The sequence below is a fragment of the Felis catus genome, chromosome A2, assembly GCF_018350175.1.
Source record: "Felis catus isolate Fca126 chromosome A2, F.catus_Fca126_mat1.0, whole genome shotgun sequence".
Classification (NCBI taxonomy): Eukaryota; Metazoa; Chordata; class Mammalia; order Carnivora; family Felidae; genus Felis; species Felis catus.
This window is the reverse complement of record NC_058369.1, coordinates 157,312,017-157,334,073: the sequence shown is the minus strand read 5'-3', so window position 1 is coordinate 157,334,073 and position 22,057 is coordinate 157,312,017. Positions and strand designations below refer to the sequence as shown.

Genomic DNA, 22,057 nt, shown 5'->3' with positions numbered 1-22,057 from the left:
TTACTCTTAACAAGTTACGATCAATACTAATGTGTCGTGCACATATACTGCCTACATCAATCTTCGCAATTACTCTGAGACAGCTGCTATCACCTCGGTGAATATGTCAGGAAACTAAGGCATAAAGGGTTAATTACACCTAAAAGAATTCACATCACGTTGTGTAAGACCTGTATTTTAAAAAATTAAAACACTACTGAAAGTAATCAAAGAAATCTTGAATAGTTTTTTATTTTGTTTTGTTTTGGGTGGGGGGAAGAGCGTGTGGGGAGGGACACAGCGAGAGGGAGGGAGAGAATCTTAAGTAGGCTCCACACCAAACTCAGAGCCCAATTCGGGGCCCAACACGGGGCTCCATCTCACAATCAATTGTGAGATCATGACCTGATGTCAGATCAAGAGTCAGACACTTAACCGACTGAATAAATCTTGAATAATCTTCAATAAATGGAAAAGCATACCATATTCTTGAATAGAAGAAGACTCGACATCATGGATATGTATTTCTCCTCATGTTGAATTATACAGTTAATAGTATCCAACATAATTTTCTTAAAAAGGAATTGTTTGGGACTAGACACTACTATAGCCAAGAAAGTTAGAAAAGATTAATGAAGAAAGACTAGTTCACCAGTCATTCAAATATCATAAACCTAAAATAGTCAAAATGCTGTGGTACTGGCACATGATTATACCAAAGTAGCACAGTAGCAAAACGGAACAGAAAGGAAGTACCCCAAAATATATAGGAATTTAGTCACGATAAAAGGTAGCATTTTTTTAAATTTTTTTTCAACGTTTATTTATTTTTGGGACAGAGAGAGACAGAGCATGAACGGGGGAGGGGCAGAGAGAGAGGGAGACACACAGAATCGGAAACAGGCTCCAGGCTCTGAGCCATGAGCCCAGAGCCTGACGCGGGGCTCGAACTCCCGGACCGCGAGATCGTGACCTGGCTGAAGTCGGACGCTTAACCGACTGCGCCACCCAGGCGCCCCAAAAGGTAGCATTTTAAATCAGTGGAGATTAGATTGAGATTCTCTCTCGTGCTCTCTCTCTGCCCATCCCCTGCTTGAGCACACATGCTCTCTCTTAAAAAAAAAAAAAAAAAATTAAGAGGTTAAATGGTTTTGGGATGCAAACTAAGTGAAACTCTTGAGTCTTTGTTTTTCAGAACTAGAAGTACATGTTTATTCAAATTACATGTGACTTTGTGACTTTTGCTCAAGGAAGAAAAAAAAGTTCCAGAGACAATTTGAAGACAGAGAAAATCACAATGTGTGATTCTTAAGAAGAATAAACATGGAAAAAGTCTGGCTGCCACTGAGACTTTAGAGGGGGGAAAACTGAAAGCAGAACAGTGGAAATAATAATAAGAAAAGAGATGGGTTTGTGTAAAGAAACTTTCCAGGAGTCTTCATAAAATTAAAACCAAATTATCCAAGTGTGCTGAAAGAAAAAGAATCCGCACAGAAGGGAGGGCTATGCGACATCACAGCCCAGACCACTGTCGGCCCCAACTACTGTCCTCCAGGGCTCCCATGGTAACCAACACATTATCCTCAAGAGACCTGCTTCTTCCCCATCCACATCCCAGTTCAGCCACAGACACATTTTCTCTTCATCCCCTGGGAGGCTGTTGAGATCACATGTACTGTTAATCAGGACTCTTTAACTGGAAGCTGCCACATAACAGAGGGGACATGAAATAGAGAACAGACAAAATTTTATATTCTGAACTTCTGGACAATACTGGCTCTCTGGGACCTGTGGGCCCCATTTGACAGTGTCCCAAGGAAGGAATCTCGCTCAGAGAATCCCCAGAGTTGACTCCCCTCCTCTCCTTCCCAAAGGAGGAAGCCCAGAGTAGAATCCAGTAGGTACCTGCCTCGGAAGCTATCTCCGTGTTAGTGGGCACAGGTTCCGTCACCCTCCTTGAGTCTCTTCCAGGGGTCTGGGTAAGGAGACCGTGCCACCTAGGCCACCCAGAAGCCCCTGGCCAGCAGCAGTAGCTGTCTGCACACCCCTCGAAGCCTGAGGTTGCTGGAGATGAGGAAAAACGGATGGACAGACACGCACAGGTAGATTAAAATCTGCCACGGCCAGTACCAGTCACTCTCTGAGAAGAAACCTGCAGCATCGATGACCAGGGATGCGAGGGACAGAGCATCAGGAATGAGGAAGGAGACGAGCGACTTCAGAGCTCTGCTGTGAGCCTGGGCACTGGGGTCCTGTGGCCTGTGGGCGCTGAGCCGCATCCTCCCGGTGTGTGCCTCCTCAGAGAATTAATCAACAGTGCAACTGAGACCAGAAAAACAGAGCAAGGAACTAACCGGGTGATCAGCTTCAGGGGCAAGAAGTAGTGAACTTCCAGTGTCCTGCTCCACGGTCCGAAGGTCATGTTCCCAGGAAACTTTCTAATTAAGAATCCTTCACACACAGCACGGTTTCCCCAAAAGAAGAGCAGAGTGACGCTGAAGGAGATCAGGAGAGGAGCCATGAGGAGCCAGGGCACTGACCCTGGGAACCTCCACTTGAGCCAGAGGAAGGTGGGGTGGGTGAAGCTAGTGATCTTCATGCAGAAGAGGACACTGTGCCAGGAGCTGAACCAGAAGGTGGCTGAGTTCAGGAAGTCCCCATGGAGACCAAAGAACTGCCGTGCAGGACCTCTGCTGTACTCGGCCAGTAGAAGCTGTTCACCGTTCCAACCCACCGCAGGCAGAAGCGGGAGGCGCCCAAGCTCAGGAGGATCATGCCAGAGGGAGGCAGCCTCCCCCGCCGCAGCCCTTCCCGGCCCAGCACCAGCACAACGAGCCGTTGGCCAGGATTCCCAGAAGGCACGGCAGGACGAAGAGCAGCATGAGGAAGGCTGAGAGCCCTGGCCGCGTTTCGGCCGCTCGGGGCACCACCCCTGTGCCTTGCGCCTTGGTCCCTGGCCTCCTCCCTACCCCCGCACACAGTCCCTCTTTAGACCTCTCCTGGGGACATGAGAAGAGTGCTCAGGCTCTGCATCTGAGTCAGAGTTCGCTCACAAGGCGGATACTGGGGCTGCAGTGGAAAGGTGAGCTCAGCTCAGCGAGGATGCAAATTTCCTGTGGGCTCAGTTACCACGAGGCCTACCCGCTGCCCCTGATTTGCCTTGTCTGGTTTTGCCTGCATGCTACCGTCATTAGCATCAATGTAGAGAGTTTTTCAGTGTCTCTGTAGCTGAGTTCTATCCTTCTTAGTTCTCCCTCAGGAGAATATACACACCTCTCCCCATCAGATCATTCTTAAGACATGAAGCGTACAGGCAACAAGTACAGGAGACATTTAATATGGCCAAGACCTGGGCAAAACAGTGATGATAGAGAAGTCTGTCTCCAGCCAAGCTTCCCTGTCACACATCCACCCTCAAATATGAGCAGTCATCCCCTTCAAGGTCAGAATCTTTGGTCCACCTTTTTACCAAACCTCTTCTTAAATCCTTCATGGACCCTGAGATATGAATGACTGATAACGGTTTAAACCAGTTTTATGTTCCAGTGAGGGAATTCATTTCCTTGCGGTTGTGGAACTAAGGGCACCTGCCTCTTGCTGGGTCTCAGTTGAAGGCTCCCTCAGATCCTGGTGGCCACTGGCTGTTTTTGCCAAGTGGGAGGTTTCAACATGGCACCCTACTCCATCAAGCCAGCAAAGAGAGTCTCTAGAGGGAGCTGGCTAGCAGGATGGAGTCTTAAACAGTGTAGTACAATCACAGGAGGACATCCTATCACTTTTGCCATATTCTGTCGCCTAGAAGCAAGTCACAGTCTGCAGGGACGCTCAAATGGTGTGGGTTACAAAAAGGTACAGATACCAAAGTTGGGGAACCATCTTAGAGCCTATCTGCCACAATGAGACACCACAGCTTACAAGGCATGTGTGTTGTCCTGTCTTCCAACACCAACATTAAAAAGAGATCCCTATGAGACCACATTAAAAAGCAAAAGTATTTTCTGGGGGGCTCCTGGGTGGCTCAGTCAGTTAGGCATCCAACTCTCGATTTCAGCCCAGGTCATGATCTCATGGTTTGTGAGACTGAGCCCCGCATCGGACTCTGCGCTGACAGTGCGGAGCCTGCTTGGGATCCTCCCTCTCCCTCTCTCTCTGCCCCATCCTCCACTCACACTGTCTCAGCTGGGTCCATAGTCAAATGTTTCCCATTTAGTAGTTCAAATCTGTCCTTTCTCCACATTTGTTTGAAAAAATCAAGAGTATGTTTTTATGTAAGTGTGTCCTTTTGGACTGTGACTTTGTATGAATCAACTAAGAAAAATAGTCATACAAATAATGTGAAAGTTGTCACTACCACAGCATAAATGTATAATTATACTAAAATGAATAATCCACAACAGAGAGAGAGATCTCACTGAAGGTAGGTGAACATGCATTTTTTCTATTCTCAGATCCACGTCACTCATACGGTTTTGACTCATTCACTCAACAAATACTTACTGAGCACTTACACACACAGGGCTCCTATTCTTGTCACCGGGAATAGAGAAGCGAACGTAAGAGGTGGGATTCCTGCTTCTGTGGAACTTACAGTCTGATGGAAGGTAACTGAAAATAAGCACGTGCACGAACAAGACACTTTCACATTGTAATCAGTGTCCTGAAGAAAACAGGAGAGGAAGACGGCTGGAGAATAGCTGGAGAGGGAGAAGCTGCTCCTTCACACCCACGGGATGGGGAGGGCATTCTCTGCGGACACGCGGGCTGAGGGGCCCGAGCGAGTAGAGTCTTTGCCACGCACAGCTGGCCGAACTCATAATATTATCGAATCATCACTTTATTCATTCTCTCCCACCATCTCTTCTAATTTTACCCAGTGAGAGAACCTTCTCCTGCCAGAGAAAAAGAATTCCCGGAGGCCACGTGACTATTCACTCTTATCAACTAAGTTGTCCCGAGATCACTTCAAGTCACAAAACCAACTCAGACCAGAAATGGGGCATTTCTGTCCAATATATAAAAACTACATAACAAGATGGCATTGGCTAATGCAGATGGAGAATGCAAAAGGGGCGGGAAGGGTCTTGCTTGGACTAGAACCAAAGCCTTGTGCCTTCCGGGCCTGGCACGTGTTAAATGCTGATGCTCCTTCCTGGGGAACTTCAGAGCTCTGGAGGCTCCCCACTGGGCTCTCTCCCACAATTCCCTTTGATGGGGAGAAAGCATCTTTATTTTGGGTGATCCCTTGGGACTCCTTCCTCAGCTCCTAGACATTTTCCCCAAAATTATTGCTGCTGGCATTTCCTCACCCCACTAAACAGCCCTGTTGGTCAAACCTCAAGACACCTGCACACATATGCTCTCTCCCTTGGGGTCCAAAACTGGTACCCTAGGCCTGCCCCCACACTCCAAATGTGGCCACATTCTCCTGACTCTGCCCCAAAAGTTAGCTAGTCTGTCTCTCATTATCTTAACTACCCCCAGCAGGAACAAGACCATACTTAGCCCACTATCCCTCCCGACTGAAGCAGTAACACGGCAAGATTTGAGAGTGGCCCCACAGAAGCTCTGGAGCACCACCAGGTTTGAGGTTAAGTCCTCCTCAGTGAAGGATGGAGTGCGTTTCATCACATAGCTTTTCCAAGTATTTATGCCTCACAAAATCCTCTCTCTTCTACTCTCTAACCTTTTCATTTTATCAAAGGGTTTCAGGAGTTACAGGACAGGTTTATGCCCAGTGCCTGTGAAAACCTGAATAGTGTGAACTAGCAGCTCACTTTGAAATCTCCTATCATTAAATCTTTGCACTTGGTAGAAATGTCAACCTCTGTTTAAAAGGCAAGATCAAGAAAGTCATGTTGGTCATGGTAAGAACTTGGGATGTTATCCTCACATAATAGAAAGCCATTAGAGAGTTTTAAACAAGGGAGTAGCATGACCTAATCTGTTTTTAAACAGATCCTGTGGATCAGGACTTGGAGAATGGAAGTGGGGAGGGGCAAGGGTAGAGAAGAGCAGTCAGAGGCTACTGCATTAGACCGTGCACAAGCAGGCGCTAGCTTCCTCTCAGCTGGGAGCACTGGAAGTGGTGAGCAGGGAAGAGATGCTGGCATCTTTTGAAGGCAGATTCAGTAGGATTTTCCTGATGGCGGGAGTGAGAGAAAAAAAGGAATCAAGGATGGATCCCAAATTTTTACTTCGGTCACTGGAGAATTTACGGAGCAGTCTACAGAGAGGAGTTAGACTGAGAGGGATATGCTTCTGGGAGGAAGTCTGTTCTGGCCATGTGAAGTCTGAGACACCTGTTAGATCTCTAAAATGAGACATGAAGGGGACAATTAAAATATAAGTCTGGATCTCAGAATGGCTGGAGTAACAGGTTTGGGAGCCATCAACACTCGGTATTTAGAGCCATTACATTAGATGAGATCACGTGGGAAAAGAGTGTGAACGGAGACTGGTAAGGGGCTGGAGGCGAACCCTGCACCTTCAGCCTTGAGGGGTTGGAAGTCAAAGGATCCGGCTGAGGAGACTTTGCTGAGACTGATATCCAGGAGGGATTCCATTCTCTGAGCTCATGCTCAGGTACAGGAGGAGGAGGAAGACAACGGGGAGGAGGGCGACACAGAAATGAAAACTGCTGAAGAGACTCTGAAGAGACTCGAGCGCTGCAGGGGGATCTGGACCCAGGGGCTGCAAGCCGTGTGCTCTGGGGAGATGCCCTGAGGCAGATACTGTCAGCGGCTCTCACTCTGACAGGCCCTCTGGTCGGGACCCAAGCCCAGCCCAGCAGTGTTGAAACCACGCTTTACCACCTGACAGTCTCAGGAGAGCAGTTCTATTTATCATTCATCCATTCAGCAGGCACCATCCGTCAGACACTAGGCCAGCCATGTAGGCACAAAGATAAAGATAGTCTTTGAGGGAGAAAAGATAAGTAGACATATGACAATTCCATATAGGAAATGATAAAATAATGTTTACTCAGTGCTGCTGTGCATCCCCATGCACTTCCAAGCGCTTTACAAATGTTAATTTTTGATACTCATAAAAACTCAATGAGTATCAAAAAAGGCGCTGGAACACTAGATATCCACATACAAAACACTGATACAGGACACCATCCACAAAAATCAACTCAAAGTGGATCCCAGAACCAAACATAAGAGCTAAAAGTACAAAACTCTTAGAGGAAAACACAGGAGTAAATCTTCATGATCTTGGGTTAGACAAAGCCTTCTTAGGACAACAAAAGCATGAGTGACTAGGGGCTCCTGGGTGGCTCGGTCAGTTAAGCATCGACTTCAGCTCAGGTCATGATCTTGAGGTTCATGAGTTCAAGCCCCACATCAGGCTCTGTGCTGACAGCTCAGAGCCTGGAGCCTGCTTTGGATTCTCTGTCTCCCTCTCCCTACCCTTCCCCCCGCCCCCCACGCTTTGTCTCTCTCTCTCAAAAATAAATAAATATTAAAAAAAAATTTTTTTAACAAAAAAAAAAAGCACAAGTGACTAAAGAAACAATTGATATACTGGATTAAATCAAAGATTACAAACTGTTGTGCTTCCAAGGATACCATCAACAAAGTGAAAAAACAACTACAGAATGGGCGAAAATACCTCCAAATCATATACCTGATGAGAAACTTGCACCTAGAATATATAAAGAACACTTATAACTCAGCAATAAAAGGACATAATCCAATTTAAAATGGGCAAAGGATTTGAACAGACATTTCTCCAAAGATGACAGACAAATGGCCAACAAGCACACAAAAAGATGTTCCACATTATTAGTTACTATAAAAATTCAAACTAGGAGGCACCCGGGTGGCTCAGTCAGTTGAGCAACTGACTTCAGCTCAGGTCATGATCTCATAGTTCATGGATTCAAGCCCCGCATCAGACTTGCAGCTGTCAGCACAGAGCCCACTTAGGATCCTCTGTCCCCCTCACTCTCTGCGCCTCCCCCACTCGCACACTCATGCTCTCTCTCAAAAATAAACATTAAAAAAATTTTTTAATGGAAATCAGCCATTGCTGATTAGAGAATCTCTAGCCACCTTAATGTGCTCAGAACACTTACATTAGCCTACAGTTGGGCAAAATCATCTAACACAAAGCCTAGCTTATAACAAAGTGTTGAATATCTCATGTCATTTACTGACTACGATACTGAAAGTGGAAAGCAGAGCGGTTATGTGGGTAGAGAATGGTTGTCAGTATTTACCGTCATGATCACGTGGCTGACTGGGAATAGAATGCGAGTGTTCTCACTAAAGAAAGGTAACTATGTGAGGTGTTAATTAATTTGATGGTGGGAAACCCTTTCAAAGTGTATACAAATCAAAGCATCACATTGTACACTTTATACATATTACAATTGTTTGTCAGCTATGTACCTCAATAAAGCTGAAAACAAGACTGGACTCAATAGAAAAGTAACCATGAATGTTAACTGAGAAATACAGAACACAATTTGATGTGTGATAACTATTATATTAGTGTTCAAATAGGTATGTGCATGAGATACAACAAACATATGATTTTTTATTATAAAAGAGAGAGAACCACTAATATTTTTGATGCAAAACAGAAGAGTCATAATAAATATCCCGCAAATGTTAGAGAATCAGCAATTATGATCCCTGGATAATATATTATCCCTTAGATAATATAATTGTCTACAGTGGTTATATACAGTAAACGTAGGGGTGCCTGGCTGGCTTAGTCAGAAGAGCAAATGACTTGATCCTGGGGTAGTGAGTTAGAGCCTCGTGTTGGGTGTAGAGGTTACTTAAAAATAAAATCTTAAAAAAATAGTAAATGTAAAGTCAACATTCATGAAAGCATGAATATTATAATACAATTATATATATTATATATTAATATTAATATTATAATATTATGCAGAATAACACTGGCTGGGCATCCAGAGTAGATATGAGCCATGATTCCCTCTTTGAAGAGAGGAAATAGGATGTCTAAAATGACAGTCATCACAATGTAGACTGTGAAACAACGAGCGAGGATATAAAAACACTGCCTGCAATAAAACCTTCAGAATCTGTGCCTTGTCCTTCTAGGTTCTGGGGGAAGAGCACCACTGTGGTGGAATATGGAACATCACCAAGCTGATTGTGTCATGGTTCCATTTAAAATTACAGTTAAGATTGAATATAAAATCTTGATTATTCAGCAAAATTAATGAATCAAATATTTTTATTCCTAAGATTTGTTTTTTCATGTTTTATGCCATGCTTTCCACAAAATATTTGCGTATCCTAGAAAAGTGCCATCTGTGAGAACAAACGATGATTCTTCCTGAGAAATTAACAATAATTTTGTTCATTATTGAGCTACTACTGTTCATAAACTTCATAGTCTCTTGGGGTGCCTGGGTAGCTCAGTCAGTTAAGCAACCAACTCCTAGTTTCAGCTCAGGTCATGATCTCACAGTCATGGGATCAAGCCCCACGTCAGGCTCTGTGCTGATAGCAGGGAACCTGCTTGGGATTCTCTCCCTCTCTGCCCCTCCCCCACTCATACTCACACTTCTCTCAAAATAAACAAATTAAAAAAAAAACTTCACAGTCTCTTACAATAATTATTAAAAGGCTTCCTTATGTCTGCCATGGCAAAAGGATGAAATAATCATTACACATAAAAATATATATAAATTAAAACATATATATGTATATATAAATTTATTATCCTAACTTTGTTTTTTGTGGGTTTTTTTGTAGTGTTTATTTTTGAGAGAGAGACAGAGACAGAGAGACAGAGACAGAGTGAGAGTGGGGGACAGGCAGGGAGAGAAGGAGACACAGAATCGGAAGCAGGCTCCAGGCTCTGAGCTGTCAGCACAGAGCTCAACGTGGGACTTGAACTCATGGACCATGAGATCATGACCTGAGCTGAAGTCAGACACTTAACTGACTGAGTCACCCAGGCACCCCTATCCTAACTTTGTAAAAAGTTGTTTAAATATCTGAAATATTGACATTATTTACTTTTACATATACATTTGTATAAATACAATTCTATGTGAGGAAAAATATCTAGAAGGAATAATGAGTGTTAATGATAATTATTCTCCGGATAACGAAAGTATGAGTGATTATTAAACTTCTTTATAATATTCTATAACTTTCAAGTCCCTGCAATAATCAGATATTATCAAAAAAGAACATTTAAAGTTTGAAACTAATAAATCATTTGTGATCAAAGTAAGGAAGGCTAAATAACTCTGCTTCATCTCCAACATTAAGCTCAGATGTAAAACCCTATGATTTGAGACCAGTAAGAACTGATTGACCTGGCATAGGGCAGGGGGAGGTAGGGCAGAGCAGCAGGGCAGAACTGGTCACGGTGTTCAAGGTTCCACTGTTATACAGAGTTGTATATTGATCTTCCAAGGACTTCTCCCTGCTGCTTTCCTGAAAATCTTCTGTATAAACGTTAAGCACTTAGTTAATCGGTCCAACTAACGCTTTCAGTACCTCTGTCCCGCCCCTCCCCTGCAAACATGTACCACCACCATCAACACCAGTGCTACCGTCCAACTGCCACCATCACAAGCCAAAGATCACACCCTCTTCTTTCCTACAGATAAGGAAACTGAGACCCCAGGAAGGTAACTGACTTTCCCAAGGCCACAACACAGATAGAGGCAGAAAAGAACGAATTCTTAAATTCAGATCTTCACTCGAAGACCCTGCACCATGTTCTCCCAGAGCCCTTATGTCATTGAGTTAACTGTCACCATCAGAAGTTTCATGCCTTGGAAGATTCTTAATTTCCATGCTAGAGACCAAAACTGGAATCTTAATACCTTCTACTACCCAAATCTCCATCAGGAAAAGAGTCTGTAGCAGGACACAGGGTGTGGGGCATGAGCGCAGTGTTAGTGTTCGGTCCTCACTCATACCTTGGGAATCAGTGATTAGGTGGACAGTACCCTGTGATTAGGACTCCTAGAAAGCCTATTCCAAATTCCCAGGTTCTGACTCCACCGGATTCCCTAAATTCATGGCAACCATTCACAAATGTCAAGTCAGAGCAAGAGAAAAGAACTTTCTTTGAGGCTTTGGCAAATTCACTTCTCAGGGCTGGGTCACCAGTTGCTGCACCACCAGGTTGGCCAGGAAAGACTCGGATGGAATCCACAGTGGTCCCTAAAGTATGATGCTGCCAAAAGCAAGCACAAGGCTAAAAGAGACCAGTATTGTGAGCCGAAGAGCAAGTCAAAAGCAGCAACTGCAGGGCTAGACCCAACTGGATAGAGTAGGCCAGCAGAGTCCTCCATGCAAAATCAATTCACTTTCCAGATGTCTGTACAAGACAGAACCTATGCAGAAGTTGAAGTCCAAGATCTCAATGAAGCAAAGAAGCATGAATAGATAGCACAGGTAAGCAGTGGAAAACATATCAAGGTTTAATTTAGTTTTACCCAAGGAAGTAAGCTATTGATTTTAGGGTAGAGACTGCCTTGAGCTCTGTGCTTTTAAAGCCATTCTTGACGGGAGAGAATTAGAGCTTCTGATGTGCACTCCAGAGGGGAGCATGTTCTAAGCTATGGTTCCACAACATCTGAATATCCATAGCTGAAGAAGGATGTCACATTCTCCATGGCAAAGATACTTTGCAATGTGTGTGTCTTTCACGGCTCTAGTTAAAAAAAATAATATGCTACAAAGTTTCTGATTCCTTTACACATCAGTACCTGTACTTTGTTTGTTTGTTTGTTTGTTTGTTTGTTTGTTTGTTTTATTTTGAGGGAGGGAGAGAGCAGGGTAGGGGCAGAGACAGGGAGAGAGAGAAACCCAAGAAGAGCCCAACGCAGGGCTCTCTCAGGAACCCTGAGATCATGACTTGTGCCAAAATCAAGAGTCAGACGCTTAACCAACTGAGCCACCCAGGTGTCCCACACCTAAAAATACTTTAAATCGATGTGCCTCAGTGACTCTTCCTCACATTCAGATTCTAAAACACATCTGCTCGGTCTGAAACAGATATCTGCACATCTACGTTCACTGCAGCGTTATTCACAAAAGCCAAAATGTGGAAGCAACCCAAGTATCCGTCAACAAACAAATAAGTGAAATAGATAAATAAAATGTGCCATAGACAGACAATGAAATATTATTTTGCCTTCACAAAGATATCTGCTACAACGTGGATGAATCTTGAAGACATTATGCTAAGTGAAATAAGTCAGACGCAAAAGGGCAAATAATGTGTGATTTCACTTAAGTGAGGTACCCCAAATAGTCCAATTCATAAAGATGAAAAGTAGAATAGTGGTTGCCAGGGGCTGGGGAGGGAGGAGGCGTGGAGAATGGGACATTTTCATGTAAGGGATAGAGTTTCAATTGGAGAGGATGAAGAGTTCTGCTGACAGATGGTGGGGATGACCACATAACAGTGTGAATGTACTTAATGCCACAGAAATGTACACTTTACAAAGGCTGAAATGGTAAACTTTGTTATGTGTATTTTCACCACAATAAAGTATTTTCTCAAAGCATATTTTCTGGACACAGTATAAGGGCCTCATCTTTTATATACATGCTTCAATTTCAGACATTGCTCTTGATCTAATAGAAAAGTACGTTGTTCTTTTAAAGAACAAAGACTGTGTCTTCTCCAGCCCCCACATCTCCCACATAGTGGGCATTAAGGAAATATTTGCTGAATGAATGAGCTTGGTTGTTTTCCTTTTTCAAGTCATCTTCATGTGTCATCCTTCTACAAATTGCATTACTGACATATTTTGTTACAGATACTTTCAACTTTTGGGTTATTTCAGGAGACTGAGTTAGCAAGACAATATAAATTCTATGACAACAGAACCAATAATGCTTGTGTCTACCTTGGAAATGCTGAGAAGAAACATGTATGTTGTACATACAAAGGTGTTCTCAGTCTTATTTGCCGGAGCCCTGAAAGTCTGGTCTTACTACTAAGAGTTGGCGATTATTTTCCCAAAAAAATAACAGATTAGTAACAACTCAGCTGCAATAACACACATAACAAAAGATTTCAAAAACAAGTAACATGACTCAGGTTACTGACTCACATAAATACAGTCATTAGCTTTAATTTGAGAAGTGCAGCTATCGCCAGCTTCCTTATGGATTTCTCTATGACAGGACAAAGGAGATAGAACCTAAATGTTTTCCAATTCTAAGCCTTTGGACCAGCTGTTTTCCTTCTCCATTTGCAACTTTTCAGCAATAAGGACAGCAGTCCCCTTACATCTGACCCCTACAAGACTGAATGGATCCTACTGCTGGTGATGACCCACAGGGCAGTACATCCAAGGAGTTTGTCAGCAGGACAGGAAGCCACCAACTTCAGTCCTAATCTGGTAGGATACAGGAAACTATAGTCCCTCTTGGAGACAGAAATCTATATTGCTCTCAAAACTACTGCACTTTAGGGGCGCCTGGCTGGCTCAGTCAGAAGAGCGAGGGTGTGGCTGTTGATCGCAGGGTCATGAGTTCAAGAACCCCGCTGGTATAGTGATTACTTAAATCAATAACCTTTAAAAAGAGATTACTTAGGGGCACCTGGGTGGCTCAGTCAGTAAGTGTCCCACTCTTGATTCTGGCTCAGATGGTGATCTCATGGTCATGAGATTGAGCCCCATGTCGGGCTCCAAGCTGAGTGGAGCCTGTTTGGGATTCTCTCTCTCCCTCTCTTTCTTTCAAAATAAATAAACTCAAACTTTTAAAAAAAAATTTTTAATGTCTTATTTTTGAGAGAGAGAGAGAGAGAGAGAGAGAGAGAGAGAGAGAGAGAAACAGAGCACAAGCAGAGAAAAGGCAGAGAGAGAGGGAGACAGAATCTGAAGCAGGATCCAGGCTCTGAGGTGTCAGCACAGAGTCTAACGTGGGGCTCAAACTCGAACTGTGAGATCATGACCTGAGCTGAAGTCGGACACTTAATCAACTGAGCCACCCAGATGCCCCAAAATAAATAAACTTAAAAAAAAAAACTAAAAAGAGATTACTTAAATAAACTTAAAAAAAAAACCCCACTGTACTTTAGATCTGATGTAAGTGATATAATCATCTAATGACAAAAGAGTGGTTTCTCATTAAAAAAAAAAAAAAATCTTGAGCAATATAGAGAATGGATACTGGATATTGTACCTTAAACAGTTTATTCAACGTCTTCTAAAAAATGTTTTATTTTTACTGGAAGAGAAATAACAGTCCTTAAAAAACACTGCCACCCCCATAGGTCTCGGCCACCCAAACCTTGGGTTTCCATCACTGTAGTTCAGAATTCGTATTATTTATAGTTAAAAGACATGTCAGCTCAGCTTACTAAAATTCAAAATGCGTTCAGCTGCTGACTGCTAAAGCCCAGTTTCCAAAGCTTTTATCTGTTACCAAGGCCGACCATCCAAACCATTGGAACTCAGATTCATTACAAGCCTGTGCCAGAGGCCAGCTGCGTGAGCAGCCACGTCCTGGCTCACTCCCTGCTATGTGATTCTGACCTGATTTGAAAGGTTCGGTTCCCTCCCAGCTCTCCTCCCACAAGAGCCCTCCTTCTTGTGACTTCTTAAAATCTTGAGATTATTCCTCTTTACCTGAGTGAACCATCAGTACAGGCCATAAATCCATAGGAATTCAGAATAGGAGACCATCAATGACACTAAGAAATGTCAAAAACAAACACTGTGATCAAAGATAGATGGAAACTGCCCAACATCTGATGTATTTGAGACACAGAAAATTTGCGGCAGAACATTATACATAGATAATGCTGGACAACGGTGTCTGATTCATTTCCATCTTAGAATTCTTCAGTACCAAGGTCAAATATGAACTAGCAGTACTTGATAATGGTCACTTTAGCTCTTAAGTGTTTCGCATTCTCGTAAATGGAGTGTGTATATTACCGGGTAGATTTCCTGAATGCTTAGATTCTACTTCCATACCCCCATTGCTCTTAGCTGGGAGATAAATACTTAGATTTCCATATGTAGATGTTCAATAAGTTCTTGTTCAAATGTCAAAGAATCCTGGCAGCAATCAGCTCTCTCTACTAACAACTGTAGAAAATGTGAAGGCTAGCTGTTGTATTAGAGAGCCAGCAAAAATCACCGAAGTGGACTGAATTGATAAGAAAATGTTCATTGCTGATCCAGTTTCTAACAGCCATAGGTATTTCTACAGGCATAAAAGTGATGAATCTTTGCATTCATTAATGTAGTTCATTATAATAAGATAATGCTTTCATGGCTTCAACAAATACTTACTGAGTGACTACCTCTTGCCAGGGGGGAACAAAACAGATACAAATTCCTGTCCTTGTGGAGTTTCTATGGTTGTGAGGAAAACACATGATATATATAAGAAAAATAGACAGTGATAATGCTGAGGAGACAAAGCAGGGCAGGGAATGGTAGCACGGAGGACAGCAGTTTACAGTGGAGATGACGATGTCTGAAGCAGTGAGGGAGTGAGCCATGCCAACATCTGGGGTAGAACATTCCAAGCAAAGAGGTCACAAATGCACAGGCTCTGAGGAAGGCGTATGCAGGGCTTATTTAAGGAACACCAGGGACGCCAAAGTGACCAGAGCAGTGTGAGAGGGGGGCAGAAAAGCAGAGGCGACTATCATACCAAACAAACTCATAAAGGGCATTCTAACTCATTACGAAAACTTAGGCTTTTTCTTGAGGTTGAAAAGGAAATGGAGAATTTTGAAAGAAACATGATGTGACGTGACTTCTATTTTTAAAGGATCCTGCTAGCTGCCATGCTGAATACAGATGAAAGGCAAATTGAGAGTAGAAGTTGTGAAACCAGTTAGGAGGCCGAGGCAGCAATCCAAGCAAGACGTGATCGTGGCTTGCACTAGAGCAGAGGCTGTGGAGGTGGCGATAAATGGTGGAATCACAGATTCATTTCGAAAGCTGTCAACAAGTCTAACCCTGATTTTTTCAAACCCTTGTGTCAGAGGCCAACTTTCAACAGATTGTAGTCAAGGAGGAGCTGCTTTGCTACCTATGAAATCCCAACCCAGAAGCAGTTGATCTAAACATCGATTGAGCACCCGGTCAAATAGTGTGACATCAGGGTTGCTGAGTGATTGTGCGTGAAATGTAAGAAGATTTGTCCAGAGCAACTGGAAGAATGGAGTTGCCATCCGCTGAAACAGAGCAGGGGGGAAGTGGTGAGAGCAGCATGTTGAAGTAGAAAAATATCAGGAGCTCAGCTTTGGATACTGTAAGTTTGAAATGCCTATTAGACATCCATGTGGATGTCTCAAGAAAGAATATACAATGTGGATCAGAGATACAGTCTGAAGAGCAGACCACTTAGACCAAGCTCTCTGGAAGCAGAGCCTGCAGGGGGTTCTTATGCAAGTGATTTTTCAAGGACTGCTTTCCGGAGAAACCTGTAGGGAATTAAGAAACACAAGATAGGGCAGGAGACAAAACTAGACCAAAAAATACCAAGTGATTTGGGGATTAATCTAGACTTGGTTTGATATTATGGGGAGATCTGGAGTGTAAACTACGAGAAATATAGATCCCTAAATTCTGTCAAACCTTTTTATCAATAGAGGCAACTCTTCCTCCCTTAACTGAGGAAGTCAGTCACCCCTTTCTTGCAGAGGCCACAATGGATTCCCCTCTAGTAGCTTCCTTGCAAGGCAATGCTGATCCTACTAATGATCCCCACCTCCCCTCACTGCTTCCAGACCTATAACCAGACTCAAGGCCCAGCAGGCCCAGCAGGGTAAGACACAAATTGTGACCAGTGAGAAGGTGTGATGCACCCCAAAGTCCTAGGGAGCATCGCTGGATCAAAGGGTGCATGCACTTGTAAATCTGACAGATATTGCCAAATTGCCTGCCATAGAAATTATACTAATCTATACTACCACCAACAATGTAGAGAGAATATATTTCCCCAATAATCTGGTTAAAAAGTGGTTTCAATGTTCAGGAGTTTTCCCAAATAGAGAGCCAAAAAATGGTTATCTCAGCTGGTTTTGATCTGTATTTCTTATTATGAATGAGACTATCTTTCCTGTGTTTAAGAAACATCTGTGTTTCTCCTTCTCTGTGAATTACATATTCATAGTATTTGCCTGTTCTCTTCTTTTTTTTTGGGGGGGGGGGGTTGTTGATCTTTTCCCCATCATTTCTAAGAGCTCTTTGTGTTTTAGAGATTAAACTTCCATTATGAATGCAGATATTTTCCCAGCTTGTTGTATTTTTGGTAAATTTCTTATAGACTTTTACCATGGAGAATTTAAAAATTTTTAAATCAATCAGTTTAAAATATTTTCCACACCCCAAGGTTTTAGTATATGTGCTGCCGAAGTGAGCACTCCATACCCACCCCAAGGTTTTAAAAAAAAAAAACCCTCATCTTCCCATTTTTTTTCTAGTAGTTGTATTGTTTCATTTTTAACATTAAAACATTTGATCCATTTGGACTTCATCCTGGTATACGACTTGAGGTATGGCAACACCTTAATTTTTTTCAGATGGCTAGCCTGTTATCTCAGTATCAGTTACTGAGTAATCCATTTTCTTCCGATCTATTACTTTTATTTGTACTCTAATTCCTATATTGTATGTTTTCTAGACTACTTATTCTACTGGGATACAGCCACAAACACTTACATTTCAAGGTTCATGCTGTAGTTCAGTGAATGATAGATAGAGCTTGTCTATCATCATTGTTTTCTTTTTTGGCTTCTTCCAACTTCCATAATAACCTCTGAATATGTTAATCTTATTTTTATAGGTTTAAAAAGAGGCAGTAAGTTGGCATTTTTATAGGTCTAACATCAAATTAAGAAATTAACTTAAGAGTAACTGACATCTTTATGGTGTGGAGTCTTCTTATTCAAGAATATGGTATTATAGGGGCGCCTGGGTGGCGCAGTCGGTTAAGCGTCCGACTTCAACCAGGTCACGATCTCGCGGTCCATGAGTTCGAGCCCCGCATCAGGCTCTGGGCTGATGGCTCAGAGCCTGGAGCCTGTTTCCGGTTCTGTGTCTCCCTCTCTCTCTGCCCCTCCCCCGTTCATGCTCTGTCTCTCTCTGTCCCAAAAATAAATAAACGTTGAAAAAAAAATTTTTTTAAAGAATATGGTATTATATTCCTTTGATTCATGTCTGCTTCCATGGTTTCCTGAGTGTTTTAAAGCTTCCTTCATGTAGATCTTATACATTTCTTTAAAAGTTATCTCTGGGTGGCTCAGTCAGTTAAGTGTTCAACTCTTCACTTCAACTCCGGTCATGATCTCACAGTTTGCAGAGTTCAGGCCCCATGTCAGGCTCCGTGCTGACAGTACAGAGCCTGCTTGGGATTCTCTCTTCCCCTCTCTCTCTGCCCCCCCTCACCATGCGGATGCTCATGCATGCACTCTTGCTCTCTCTCTCTCAAAATGAATAAATAAACTTCTGGGGCACCTGGGGGGCTCAGTCGGTTAAGCATCCAGCTTTGGCTCAGGTCATGATATCATGGTTCATGAGTTCGAGCCCCACATTGGGCTCTGTGCTGACAGCTCCGAGCCTGGAGCCTGCTTGGCATTCTGTGTCTCCTCTCTCTCCCTCTTCTCCATTAGAGAGCTCTCTCTCTCTCTCTCTTTCTCTCTCTCTCTCAAAACTAAATAAACACTAAAAAAAATTAATGAATAAATAGACTTTTAAAAAAAATGCAAATATAAAACTTATTTTGGGTGCCTGGGTGGCTCAGTCGGTTGAGCGTCGACTTCGGCTCAGGTCATGATCTCACAGCTTGTGGGTTTGAGCCCCACATCAGGCTCTGTGCTGACAGCTCAGAGCCTGGAGCCTGTTTCAGATTCTGTGTCTCCCTCTCTCTGCCCCTAACCCACTCGCATTCTGTCTCTGTCTCTCTCAAAAATAAAGAAACGTTAAAAAAAATTTTTTTTAACTTATCTCTGGGCATTTTGTCTCTTTGTGATTACTGCAAATAGAATCTTTTCTTTCATTCTGTCCCCTCATTGGTGACTATTTGTGTATATGAGAAAATATTAATATCTATATATTTATTTTGTACCCCACTACCTTACAAATTCTTATTGTTCTATAGTTTTTATATTCATTATTTGGATTTTTAAATTATACACACACAAATTTTTACATCCCATTTCTAATGTCTATAACTAATGTATTTCTCTTGATAGATTATCACCCTTCAAATATAAACGGTGGTGGTAGTATTCATTCTTTTAATGTTCTTGAGTTTTGTAAGAATGTTACATTCATTAAATATGATGAAGCTTAATTTGTATTTTACCTCTTTTTTGTTTGTTTTGTTTTTGTTTTCCATTTTTACAGAGAGAGAGAGCATGCACAAACAAGTGAGGGACGGGGGGGGGGGGGGGGGGGGAGGGAGGGGGAGGGGGAGGGGGAGGGGGAGGGAGAGAGAGAGAGAGAGAGAGAGAGAGAGAGAGAGAGAGAGGGAGAGAGAGAGAATATGAATGAATCCCAAGCAGGCTCCACACTCAACACAGGGCCGACTTGGGGCTCGATCCTATGATCCTGGGATCATGACCTGAGCTGAAATCAAGGGTCGAACACTCAACGGACTGAGCCACCCAGGCACCCCTATATTTTACCTCTTAACATCAAAGACTTATCCTGGTATCCCATTTGATCATATTAGGTATCAATTCCTTTTGTTTGCATTTACTTGACATATTATTCTTCATTCATTTTCAAACTTCCACTTTTTTTATGGATCTTAGAAATATAAGGGTGCCTAAGTGGCTCAGACAGTTGAGCATCCAACTCTTGATTTCAGACCAAGTCATGATCTCCCAGTTTGTGAAATTGGGCCCCGGGTTGGGCTCTTCACTGACAGCACAGAGCCTGCTTGGGATTCTCTCTTTCTCTTTGCCCCTCCCTCTCCTCTAAAAATAAAGGATAAAACTTAAAAAAAAAAAAAAAGTACCAAAGCCTTAAAAAAAAAAATACAAAGCTGTGTTTTGCTTTTTGAGCTGATCTGAAGGCCATTCTAAGTGTAAAGCCCATTTTTATTTCATTGCATGTCCAACATGTTTCATCTTAATTCTGGCACATTATTTTATTGTTCTGTGTTTTGTTTATAAAAGTTTACAGGGAGGGGATGATTATTATATTTGCATTTGTTGTATGTTTCCTCATTTTTGTTTGTGGTTCTATTTTTTTTCCAGTGTTTTATTTATTTTTGAGACAGGGAGAGCGCAAGCAGAGGAGGAGCAGAGAGGGAGAACCCGAAGCAGGCTCTGCGCTATCAGCATTCAGAGCCCAATGTGGGGTTCGTGAGACCGTGACCTGAGCCGAAGTCAGGCACTTAACCAACTGACCTGCCCTGGTGCCCCTGCTGGTTCTATTAATTGTAAGGAAAGTATATATATATTTTTTGTTCCAGTACTTACCTTTATAATTTATATAGTTCTCTTAGTCCTCTGTTTCTTTTGACCACATCTATTGGTGACCACTTATGAGTAATAACAAACGAATAATTAACTAGGTTACAGAAGTCTGTGACTTCTGTCTTTCTGGCCCTCTCTCTTCTGCAGATGCTCTGGTATACCGTCATCTGTTCACTCTGATGAAGTCAGATGCTCTACAGAGAGGGTTACGTGGCAAGGAAGTGAAGGCCTCCAGCCAACAGCTCGGAAGGACCTGATGCTTTCGTCCAACAACCCATGAGAAACCGAATCCTGCAGCCACGACACAGGTTTGCTGGGAAGTAGCTCCTAACCAGATGAGCCTGAAGATGACTGCAGCCTGTGACAGCTGAGACATGCCTGGCTTCCTGGTCCACAAAAGTTATGAGGTTATAATAAAGGGTTTTTTAAGCCAGTAAGTGTCAGGATAATTTGTTATGCAGGAACAGATAACTAACACATCCATACTAAGGGTCTTTTGCATTTCAAGCTGTGTCTTTTCTTCAGAAAGTGTATTTTTGCTGGAATATTATTTCTGCCCTTGCTGGGCCCTCTTACTTTCCTTCATGCTTCTTCTTTTCACTTTCTTTCTTGACTCTACCTGATCTCACCTGTGACTGGTAGTGATTTCACACAATTTGAAATCTGTGGATTATCTGTCTTTCATCTTCACTGAAAATGGGAGTTTTCAGAGTCTTCTTTCAATTGTCTTGTTTCTTCTAGGTGGTTTCCAGGGAAAGAAATGGAAAGCCACTGATTTATGCAGCTGTATTTATATTAGTGGCTTTTGTTGTTTAATTTGCATTTTCATGATGCAAGTGCTGATAAGGTGCTTTTCACATGTATATGTGACAATCTGTATGATCTATGTCTAATCATTTAACCACAATTCTATCACTTTGCTTTTATTTTTCTTACTGATTTGTAGAAGCTCTTTTGTATATTAGAGATACTGGCTTTTATCTTTTAAGAATGTGTGTAAACATTTTCTGGAAATCTGTCACTTGTCCTTTAAAACTGAAAGCACTTCAGTGATCCCTACATTTACAGAATCTTTTCATAAAAAATTTTAAATTGTTCTGCAGTCAAATTTACCAACGACTTTCATGACGACTTGATATTTCAAGAGTTACTAACAAGAAGGCCTAAGAAAACAGCTTTTCTGGATTGTGAAAGCTGAAGGTAATGTACATATTCTACAATCCCATCCAAAAAGGTGGGGAAGAAAACAGTCAACATGTCTGCAGATTTTAAAGGCAGTATTTCATGAAATAAAATACAGGAAAAATTGAATTATCAAAAAAATTATCCAATTGTAGTACCAATATACTACAACATGATGAAATGACCGTTTTTTCCCTCATCAATTTAAGATACCTTATCATATATAATTATCCATGTAACTATTATCTGGACTATGTGTTGATGCATTTATCTATCCCTGCATCAATACCACACCATCTTAAAGGCTATAGCACTGAGGTATTCTGGTTCCATCATTCACTAGCCACAAGACCTCAGTAAACTTCTTTAAACCTCAGTTTCTACTTTGCAGTGTTGTTTTCAGAATTAAATATATAAAGGACAGAAGTAAATAAATCTTCTAGCCCCATGCCTCACATAAAAATAGGCATTCATA

The 22,057-nt window shown here is 42.3% G+C and overlaps 1 protein-coding gene and 1 long non-coding RNA gene across 2 annotated transcripts; one reads left to right on the top strand and one right to left on the bottom strand.

Moving 5' to 3' along the window:
• Nucleotides 1-887: 887 nt before the first annotated feature.
• TAS2R41 (taste 2 receptor member 41) lies at nt 888-3,472 on the bottom strand. Its single transcript, XM_045052643.1, is given in 5 exon segments — nt 888-2,270; nt 2,273-2,682; nt 2,685-2,813; nt 2,816-2,998; nt 3,454-3,472. Coding segments are annotated over 5 exon segments (1,035 nt in total). The 3' UTR covers nt 888-1,976.
• A 9,687-nt stretch (nt 3,473-13,159) lies between these two features.
• On the top strand, nt 13,160-20,833 carry LOC109497671. The gene is made up of 3 exons (XR_002154035.2): nt 13,160-13,345; nt 20,179-20,363; nt 20,548-20,833. It is a non-coding gene; the product is annotated as an uncharacterized LOC109497671 (long non-coding RNA).
• The last annotated feature ends 1,224 nt before the right edge of the window (nt 20,834-22,057 follow it).